At 46.8% G+C, this 11,063-nt stretch overlaps 1 protein-coding gene and 1 non-coding gene across 2 annotated transcripts in view; one reads left to right on the top strand and one right to left on the bottom strand.

Annotated features, from left to right (window-relative positions):
• Itgam (integrin subunit alpha M) overlaps positions 1-2,321 on the bottom strand; it is a 63,686-nt gene extending 61,365 nt beyond the window's left edge. The window contains exons 1-2 of the mRNA XM_021206608.2: positions 2,240-2,321; positions 120-225 (exon numbers count right to left, since the gene is read on the bottom strand). Coding sequence (XP_021062267.1) covers positions 120-225; positions 2,240-2,267 — 134 coding nt within the window. The 5' untranslated portion in view covers positions 2,268-2,321. The remainder of the gene's footprint in view (positions 1-119; positions 226-2,239) is intronic.
• Positions 2,322-3,106: 785 nt separating this feature from the next.
• LOC115062790 lies at positions 3,107-3,266 on the top strand. Its single transcript, XR_003842717.1, has one exon. It is a non-coding gene; the product is annotated as a U1 spliceosomal RNA (small nuclear RNA).
• The last annotated feature ends 7,797 nt before the right edge of the window (positions 3,267-11,063 follow it).

Raw genomic sequence — 11,063 nt, 5'->3', positions numbered from 1 at the left:
GAGGAGAGGAGAGGAGAGGAGAGGAGAGGAGAGGAGAGGAGAGACCACAATAAGGAAATGCTTCTTCCCCCTAGCTTTTAGAGAAGCATGGAGACAGCAGCCTCCCCTGAGGACTTTACCTGGTTCCGCCAAGCTGGACCACACTCTGTCCAAAGCCTCTTGCATTCTCTTGGAAGGTCATGGGATGTTCAGTGTCCATGTTGAAGCCATGACACAAAGCTAGGGCTGGAAGAATAACAGAGAATTAAGAGTCAAAGCAAAGGAACCAATACGGTTACGAGAACAACACACACTTCCACCTGTGACCATTCCTGTCCACATTCACTGAAGCTCTGATGGCCCTGGGCATGGATCCACACAGTGTGGGATCTGTCTGTTACGTTTTTTGATACAGGATTGTATATACACTGGAACACTACAGTGTAACTGTGGATAAGCTAGACCTCCTGATCTTCCTGTCTCCCATTCTACCTCTCAAATGCTGGGGGTGCAGGGGTGGGCCACCACACAGAAATCCATCTGTTTTTTCTACAGAAGACCAGCTGGTTACACAGAATCCAGCACTGAGGAGGCCGTGGCAAAAGTCTCAACAGTGAGTTCCAGACCAGCAGGACTGCATAGAAAGACCATAGAGGAAAGGGTGTTGTTGTTGTTGTTGTTGTTGTTGTTGTTGTTGTTGTTGTTTCAAGACAAGGTTTCTTTGAGTAGCCCTGGCTATCCTGGAACTATCTCTGTAGAACAGGATGGCCTCAAACTCTTAGAGACCCACCTGCCTCTCCCTCCGCAGTTCTGGGATTAAAGGTGTGCACCATCACACCCAGCTTGAAGAGAAGCTTTTCAAGACAGTGTCTGACACATCCTAGGCTGAAGACCATCTTAACCTCCTGATTTTCCTGCCTCTACACCCCACCCCCAGGGTGCAGGGATTCCAGGTGTACACTTTATCTGTGTCCAGTTTATCTGTGTCCAGTTTATCTGGTGTCCAGTTTATCTGTGTCCAGTTTATCTGGTGCTAGGGATCAAATTGAGAGCTTTGTACATACTAGGCAAGCCCTAGGCTTCACCTCTATCCACCAAGTTTTCATCAAGGAATCTCAAGCTGTAGTCCATTATCACAATTTCTGTGATACAGGTTTACCCAGGAGATGAATGAGACTCTTAAGGAGTGACATTTCACTTCACTGGGAGTAAAGTTAGCATCCTCTATCACTGATGGATGATAGATGTTCATCTTTTAAGACAGGTAGCAACCGTATTTAACCCACAGGCCAAATATGCTGACTCAGGCTCAAGGGCCTCCACAAGTGCCTATGATGGGGTATGACCAGTCCCTCTCTAAGCCCACAATGGCCTCTTCCCCCACTGTCACAACCACAACGGTTTACACAACGAAGAGATCAGTTAGAAATTTTCCTTCCTATGCAAGTTTCAAGTAGTTCCTTCCCTTCTTGACTCACTCCCTACAAAAATAGACATAAAAGGAGACAAGACAGTTTTGGGGTTTTTTTTGTTTTGGTTTGTTTTTTTTTGTTGTTGTTTTTGTTTTTGTTTTTGTTTTTGTTTTTTTTTGATTATCAGTCATTCAACAAACATCCACACTAGGTTCTTGGTAATTAGAACGTCAGGCTAAGGAGAGGAACACAGCCGGAACCGCATCCGCAGTGCTCCCTGGTGCAGCTCCTTCACCTCTCTGTAGCCTGTCTGACAAACAGCCCTCGCAGCATCGACGGATTTAGTCCTTCATCCATGCATCCCTAACCATTCCTCTCGCCTACCTCTGCTCTTTTCCTCTTGGAATCCTTTATCCTTCCCTAAAGCCCTTTGCCTCTCCCAGCTCCTTCCTATTCCCTGACCTCTCTCTCCACTCACAGATCCAAAAGATGCCCCTCCCCTTTTGATGCCCCCTTCTGACTTCCACTAGCACTGCACACACCTGATGCATAGACCTACATCCAGGTAAAAACACCCACACACATAAGATTCCCTTTTTTAAAAGAAATAGCCAAGAGTTTGTCCAGCAAGGTGACTCAATTGGTAGGGGTGCTTGCCATTAAACACCGACCGGCTGAGTTCAAGTCTCGGCATCCACATTCCCTAAAGCCCTTGGCCTCTCCCCACCTAAGCCTTCCTCCGACCTTTCTCTCCACTCATAGACCCAAGAGATCCCTCCTTTCCAATCTGAGGACCCCCTAACCCCTTCTCCCCACCCTGAGGATCCCCCAAGACCCCGCCAACATACCTGTTACCAGAAGAACTTTAAGAGTCATGACTTAAAGGAACAAGGCTCTGGAAGAAGTGTGAACTGTGGTGTTGCAGGCACCACAGACACTTTGAGGAAGCCACCAAGGCCAGGAGGGGTAAAAATAGAGAAGTAAGAGGCAAAAGCTATGAGAGACTCAAAGAAAGAGGGCGGAGGCTCTACAAGCACCCAGCCCTCTGTAGCTTTCCTCTGGGACAAAATAGCCTGCTCTTCCTTGACACCGTTTCCTGGCCCACACCATCAAGGTTACCACCCAAAGGTGCCATCTGACACTCATTTGCCTCTGGAATAGCTCAATATTTTTTGGGGAAAAAAGCTAAATAGTAGGCTCAGTGTTTAGGAGCAGGCTGGTCTCCCAGGGGACCCACATCTTGTTCCCAGTACCCACATGGAGGCTTAGAACTGTCTATAACTCCAGTCTCGGGGCATCTGGTTCTCCCTTCGGCACTCATGCACATGGTGCACAGACATGCATGCAGGGAAAACACCCACATGCATACGACATAACAAATCTCTTCAAAAAGAAAAAATAGCCAAGAGTTGGTCCAGCTAGGTGACTCAGTTGGTAAGCACTGACCACCTGTTTCCAATCCCTAGGATCCATAAGGTTGAAGAAGAGAGCCAGCTCCTTCCAGCTCTCCTCTGGTCTCTACGTCCACACCATGGTATGTGCCCACACACACCCAAAGAGGAAAGAAACCATTGGCTTCTGAAAACAGAACTTGATATTATTATACACAGTGGAACTGAAGGATGTATTGGGAGATATTTAACCATTCTTGCCTTGCTGTATGTGGAGTCTACTCTAAATTCTTGTTCTTAAAAAAAAAACAACAATGGTTTCTTGTACTTACCTGACCAGGGAGTCACTATGATCAGGAAGGAAGTTTTCCCAAGTGAGGCTCACCCATTGCACTTGGGATGTGCTGACTCGTGATTTTCCCAAATCTAGGATACTTGACTACATGATTTATGGGGTGGGGGACTGTGTCTACATTTATCCCTTGGCCAAGAAAAAAAGTTGTTTCTTTACTCTCTGGGTTGTTTTTTGTTTTGTTTTGTTTTGTTTTTGTCTTGTTTACATCTACTTATTTATTTGGGGTGTGTGTGTGTGTGTGTGTGTGTGTGTGTGTGTGTGTGTGTAAATGTTTGTGGGTAAGTATGAAGGTCAGAGTACAGCTTGCTGGGGTCAGTTTTCTTCTTCCACCATGCGGGTCTCAGGGATCAAGTTCAGGTCCTCAGGCTTGGTGACAAACACCTTTACCCACCACCTTGTGGACTTTGTTCTCTACATTATCAATGTGTTGTCTAAGCTGATCTTGACCTCACTAACTCAGTCACCCTCCTGCCTCAGCCTCCCCAGCCATAGACCTACAGGCATACACCCAGGCCTGGCTTCCTTCTCTCCATCTTGACACATTTTCTATTGCTCTTAGTTATATTTTCCAATAGTCAAATGGAAATAGATGTTTACCTGCTGGAAAATAAATAAATAAAATTCTATATACTTTGTTTCAAAGTTATTACATGCACACACACACACACACACACACACACACACACACACACATACACGGGGCAAGTGGGACCATGCCACCAGACAGAAGAACTGGTAAGACTGAGTTCAAACCCTTGAATCTCAGATTGAGAACAGTAGGAGTGGGATCAACTCCCTGCCTAACTCTACCTGCTCTGGAACACATAACCATGACACCCCACTGAGAGCCATGGCAATCAGTCATACAGCATAAAACCCTGGAGTTCTCCATGCTAATGAGGTATCTTGAGAGGTCCCAAGTGTTCAGCCACTGAGCTTCCCTTCCTGGGCATTCCTTCCCACAAGAGGTATTTAATCCCTGGCTCACCCCGAGTAAGGCGTATACATTCACATCTGCCATCTGATAAAGCAGTTTGAACAAGAAAAGACCATTTATTCATTAAGAAATGGGGGTGTTTAAGAACCACACCTAGAGAAGGGGAGAGGGCCTTCTCTCTCCCAGCCCCTCCGCACTCTCGTGGCACTCACTCGGAATCAAACTGGGTTCCCAGACTCTACCCTTTGCCTCAACTGGGGACTTCATTTTGCCTCACCTGGGCGAGCAGCACTCCAGCGGTGCTCCAGGCACTCCAGCAGTGCTCCAGGCACCCCAGAGGCAAGGCAGACGCGCAGCCTGGCAACACGGAGGCTAAGCAGGTAGCTCAGTGAGTTAAGTGCCTGCTCTACAGGTATAAAGGCCGGAGTTGGGATCCCCAGAACCCACGTGAAAGCTGAGCATGGTTACACCTCTCTTAACCGCAGCACTGAGGACAGACACAGGCTCACTGCGGCTCACTGGCCAACCAGCCTAGCTGATCAATGAACTTCCACACTCAGTGAAGACCCTGATTCAAAAAAGTAAAGTGGAGAATGATGGAGGAAGACACCTGACAACTCCAACCTCTGGCCTAAGCATGAACACACACACACATATATGAAGACACCCATGCAAAGACATACATATACCACATACACACATACACCAAAAAAATTAAAATGTAATGTGATACATATCTATAATCTCTGCATTCAGAGGCTGATGCAGGAGGATTACTATGAATTCAAGGTTGACCTGGGATATAAATTAAGACATTACCTCAATGTGTGTGTGTGTGTGTGTGTGTGTGTGTGTGTGTGTGTGTGTGTGTGTGTGTAGGTATGTGTATGTATGTATGTATGTATATATCTCCCAGTGGGTGGCCTGACACCCATGCTCATATGGAAAGCACTAATTGAACACTCAGGATTATTTCTAGCAAAGAAAGACATGAAGTTAATAGGGTGTCTTAGATGGGGGACTATTGCTATGATGAAATACCATGACCAAAATCAAATTGGAGAGGAAAGCGTTTATTTGTCAGAATAGGTTTATTGTTGTGATAGGTCATGATTTTTGTAGTGGGTTATTGTTGTGGTGTGGGCCTGTGTACTGGAGGCTTTCCACAGAGATCTCTGGCCTAGCCAGGTATGAGGGTTCAGGCAAAGGGGATCGAACTCAAGCGGAGGGGGGGAAGGTAATGGGGGGGAGCGCCTCTGCTACCTCTGCTGCAGCTGCCTCCATGCAGCTGCTTCCGCTTCTGTTGCTCCAAGACACCACACTGGTCACTGGTCGCTCTGCACTGAGTCAGACTGGGTTGAGCTTACTTGCCAGTTAGGGGTGTAGGGGGAAGGGGTTAGCTTCTGTGGAGTTTTGGGAGAACAGGTCTCTCCCCTGGCTTCAGTGCTACAGCTCTTATGACAGAAGCTCTCAGCTGACAGAGTAGTTCTCTCACACCTTTATTCCTTCTGGATAGGATCTTTATATACAGTTTTGGGGTGGGTCAGAATCTGACAGTAGGTGCTTCCTGCCGGCCTGGTCTGAGAGCTTGAGGATACCTTATCTACATGTGAGAGGGCTTGGGGTGCTGCCCCTGTGTGACTGATGGCCACAGACCTCTCTACAGGGGTGTGGGACGGGGAGCTGTGGCTACGTGACAGGGGCCTGGTTCTGGGAGCAGGCAAGGCTCCTACAGTCCCTTCAGGGTCTCCAGGGCTTCCAACCTTAGCTCAACCTTACCAGGCTTCCTCTTACAGCCCACCACCCGACATTGTGGTGGGTCATTACTGTTGTAGAGGGTTAGTATTGTGGTGATGGGTCGTTGCTGTTGTAGAGGGTTAGTATTATTGTGGGTTGTTACTGTTGTAGAGGGTTAGTATTGTTGTGGTGGGTCTTACTGTTGTAAAGGGTTAGTATTGTTGTAGAGGGTTAGTATTGTTGTGGGTTGTTACTGTTGTAGAGGGTTAGTATTATTGTGGGTTGTTACTGTTGTAGAGGGTTAGTATTATTGTGGGTTGTTACTGTTGTAGAGGGTTAGTATTGTTGTGGTGGGTTGTTACTGTTGTTGCTCTTTGGTTCCTGGCTCACAGTTCCCACCTAAGTATCTCACATGACTGCAGTCAGATCATGACTAGTGCTGGAACTAACCAACTGCTCTTAGGCTGGGTCATTCACACAGCTGAGCATCGGTGCTGGCTGTAGACTAGACTAAGGCTGCAGCTGTGAACTGTAGCACCTCTGCATGCGGCTTGGGCTTCTCCCAGAACAATGCTGATTTCCCCACTCCTCAATTCTGTGCCCAAAGATCTGTGACCACCCTTCATCTGCCATGGAAAGAGAGATTTTCCTTTGCCTCTACATAGGCAAACTATTAGGGTTATGGGCCAAGAGTGGTCACCAACACTTGGAAGGCAGAGGTAGGTTGATCTTTAGAAGTTCAAAACCACCCTGGTATACATAGAGGATTTCAGTTCAGTCAGGTTACATAGTGAAACCCTATCTCAAAAAAAAAAAAAAAAAAAAAAAAAACCTTAAAATTATTGGAATTTTTTTGTGGGTGGATGATTGCCCTCAAACTCATAATCCTCCTGCTTCAGCCTTCCAAATGCTAGAATTATATCTGTACTCATCAAGCCTGGCTTGCACTTATAGTTTGTGTGTGTGTGTGTGTGAGAGAGAGAGAGAGAGAGAGAGAGAGAGGACCTTTATAATCAGAAAGAAAAAGCACTGTAGCTGATTTAAACTGAGAATGTAGCTGTATTCTGAGCTAAGAGCTGAGGAAGAGGAACAAGCCAAATTAGACACTACCTAGAGAATGTGAGGGAGTGTCCCTGTCACTCTGCAGTCCTTCCTTGTGCACAAACACCTTCAGAAACAGCCTGGAGAAGAAATATTTATTTATCTATTTATTCAATGTTTCAGAGGTTCCAAAGTCCACTGTTACTTGGCTCTCTGTTTCTGGATCCTGGTGAGGTTAAGCATCATGGCAGCTGGAGAGTGTGGTGGGGAACAGTCTTCACTTCACAACAAACAGAAGGAGGAGGAAGGGACTAGAGGCCAAATACAAGCTTCAAAGACCCACCCCAGAGTAATGGTGAATCCTGACTGTCAACTTGATGCGATCAACTAAGAGACATGCCTCTAGGTGGATCTCTGAGGGAGCAGCCAGAAAAGACTGCCCCCTCTGGGTAAGCACCTTCCAATGGGTGTCCCAGACATAAAGGGTTGGAAGGGAGGCAGCATTGCTTGCCTGCCTGTTTTCACATCTTACTCGTGGATGTGCCTGTATCTATATCTGTATCTGCTGCTGCTGTCCTTCACTGACATCAGACTCCAGCTTCTTTGACCCTCCAACACAGACTGAGGACCATAAATTCTCCAGCAGCCTTCCAGGTCTTCAGTTTTAGATTGGAACTGCCGGGTCATTCAGGTTCATGCTACCAGGTTCTCAGCCTCAGAAATATGCAGACAGCTGTTATTGGACTGACTACCAAAGCCCTAAAATAAAAGCCATTCTAGTGAATCCCCTTTTAACGTGTGTGTGCACACGCACATGCACACACGCACATGCACACACACATCATTCTAGTAGTTCTGTTCCTCTCAGTAGCCCTGCCTAACATGAAGGAATAACCTACCTTTGCCAAATAGGCCCACTTCCTAGTTTCCAGACCCTTGCAAAATAGGCCACAAAGTAGGGACCAACCACTCAGCACATGACCTGGGGGCTGAGGGAGGAGTACGGACCATTTCATATCTAAGTCATAACAAAGAGTATTTTAATAGATAAAATGAGTTTATTTTGATAAAATCCTTCACATTCTGACCACCACAAGGGACTATACTAACACGGCATCAAAGCCTCTTCTTGTGTATGCAGAGGCTAAGGGTCCCCTGACTGCAAGATCTAGGTCTCAGAACAGCTCTTCAATCCAGGGATTTCCTTAATGGCCCACTGTTCTAGTGGCATTTCTGTGGCTATGATAAAACACCATGACCAAAAGCGACTTTAAAACTCCAGGTAACAGTCCATCATTTCAGGGAAGTCAAGGCAGGAACTCCAGCAGCTATCATGTCACCGCCACAGTCAAGAGCAGAGAGACAAATGTGCCATGCTGCCTGCTTGCTGGATTCTTCACACTTACACAGTTCAGAGCCCTGCTGGAAAAAAGTTGGTGCTACCCACAAAGAGCTGGTTCCACATCAGTTAGCAATTGAGATACTCACCCACAGACTTACCCACGTGCCGACCTGATGAAACACTCCCTCACAGAGGCTTTCTGAGCAGGAGACTCTGGGCTGTGGCAAGGTGATGCTTAAAACCAACCATCACAGAGGCTGGAGAGATGGCTCCGCAGTTAAGAGCATTTATTGCTCTTGCAGAGGACTTGGGTTCAATTGTCAGCATTCACAATCTTCTGTAATCCCAGTTCCAGAGGATCCAAAAACTGATTCTGATTTCTGGGCACACCAGACATTAGCACCCATACACATAAGAAAGAAAGAAAGAAAGAAAGAAAGAAAGAAAGAAAGAAAGAAAGAAAGAAAGAAAGAAAGAAAGAAAGGGAAAGGGAAAGGAAAAGGAAAGGAAAGGAAAGAAAAGAAAAGAAAAGAAAAGAAAAGAAAAGAAAAGAAAAGAAAAGAAAAGAAAAGAAAAGAAAAGAAAAGAAAAGAAAAGAAAAGCAGGTCTGGAGAGATGGCTCAGCGAGTAAGAACACTGACTGTTCTTCTAGAGGTCCTGAGTTCAAATCCCAGCAGCCACATGGTGGCTCACAACCATCTGTAATGAGATCTGATGCCCTCTTCTGGTGTGTCTAAAGACAGTTACAGTGTACTTAGATATAATAATAAATAAGTCTTGTAAGAAAAAAAAAGCCACGACCACCATTTCCCCCAACCAGACAACTGTGCTCACTACCCCCATGCCCATTTTTTTTTCTTCCCCATGGCTGAGCATCTAGCAAGTACAAGTAACCTGTTTGGAAGGTGATATGGGAAAGTGAGGATGTGGGTAAGAATTAGGACGCTCTGTGGAGCCTTGGTCGCCTGGGGAAGAGACAAGGAATCTAGACACTTATGCTTAGCCCACATTAGCTGCTGACTGAAGAATTACCTGTGGGAACTCTTCCACACCCAGGCCGGGCCTGCCCTTCACCCAAATAGAGCAGGGTCCCCTCAGGTAAGCGGGTGATGGTTCTCTTCAAGGCCACCTTGCACGGGAGTGTCACGGGCTGCAGGGACATGGATGGGCATCTGCCACGAGGATGATTCTTTTCCCTGGTACTTACTACATGAGGTTGCAGAATATTTTCATTGTCTGTTATCTGACTCCCTAGTGGACTCTAGGAGCTCCATGACAGGGGGTTCTTGAGTGTTCTTCAGTGTCTCTCCAGTGCAGATTATGCCTGGTTCATAACAGACATTTGTGATGGTTTGAACATGTTTGGGCACCATAGACTTACATATTTGCATGCTTAGTCCCCAGCTGATGATGAGCTATCAAGGAAGGACTAGGGGGTGTTTTGCTAAGGGTGAACTTTGAGGTTTCACAAGCCCACACAAACCCAGTCCCCTCCCCAGCGCCTCTCTCTCTCTCTCTCCCCCCTCCACCCCCACTGCTGCTGCCTGTTGCCTGCTGCCTTTAGATCACAATGTAGCTCTCAGATACTTCTCCCACACTATATCTGCCTGCCTGCCACCATGCCGCACCCCATGATGATAATGGACTAACCTTCTGAAACTGTAAGCCAACCTCCAATGAAATGATTTCGTTCATAAGAGCTGCCTTTGTCATGGTGTCTCTTCACACCAATAGGAAAGTGACTAAGACAACATCCAATAAAAATTAACCAAGAGAGAAAAGTCTGGGCGTAGACTGATTGAAAGCACCCCATTCGGGAGCTGTGGGGCGTCGTCTATCCAGTGCAGCTATTTTCGAGCTCTGAGGTCAATTCAAAGGATAATCTCATGCCCATGTTTTGGCAGTCTCAGAGACCAACAAAATAAAGAGATGAAAGTAGGAGGGAGACCTGAAGAGAAGGTCTCCAGTGGGAGAGGAAGCGGGTGAGGCCCAAGAATAATGGGTGAAAATGACTAAACTTGTCAAACACTACACAAAAATAAAAATGAAAATGTGAAGCGAGAAGGGTGGGGTGAGCTGAGTGTCTGCATCTGGCTCTCTCAGCTTCCTGACCAGGGCGTGACCTGGTCACTCACCTGCTGCCCTGTCTCAACTCCTTCCCCAACACAGTTCATTGTACCCTGTGAACAAAATAACTTTGTTCCTTAAATTGCTTTCTCAGGCACTTTGTTATAGCAATGAGAAAAGTTAGTGGAGCAAGGGCAGCCGACCTGTGGCTACACCAATGAGGGAAAGCCAGCTCCTTCTCTTCAACTGCTAACCGCAGTAGTCCCTTCCGCCCCTTCCAGAGGGGTAGGGCCTCATAGGTCCAGGACCCTAGCCTCTGTTGACCCCTCACCTCTGTTGACCTCTCACCTCTGTTGATCCAATCCATGAACCCCACCACAGACACGCACAGAGACCTGTCTCCCAAGTGACGCTAGATCCTGTCCAGTTGACAGTATTAACCGCCATAGTTTGTAACTTCCAGGAGAAAGTGTAGGTTGTAAATTGAGATTCATTTGGATCAATGTCAGCTTTGAATCCTGCAACAGATAGGGACTCCACCACACAAGCCCATGGCAGGCAGCTATGTGTGCACGCCCAAAGTGGATTACAGTTTACAGAAGCTAGAATCATTAGTAAGCCCGAAAAGCAGAGCTGAGCTTACAGCTGCAGGCAGAAGCAGGAACTTACCCCAGGACTGCATCGCCTTTTCCCTGCTGGCTGAAGCAACTTTCAGGAGATTTAAAGCTCCACAAGTGTTTCCCTTCTCCACCCCCCACCCCCCACCCCACGCCATTTCTCTTTAATTGCATTCATTTGTTTA

Source organism: Mus pahari, chromosome 1 (assembly GCF_900095145.1).
Source record: "Mus pahari chromosome 1, PAHARI_EIJ_v1.1, whole genome shotgun sequence".
NCBI lineage: Eukaryota > Metazoa > Chordata > Mammalia > Rodentia > Muridae > Mus > Mus pahari.
This window is presented reverse-complemented; position numbering and strand designations above follow the sequence as displayed.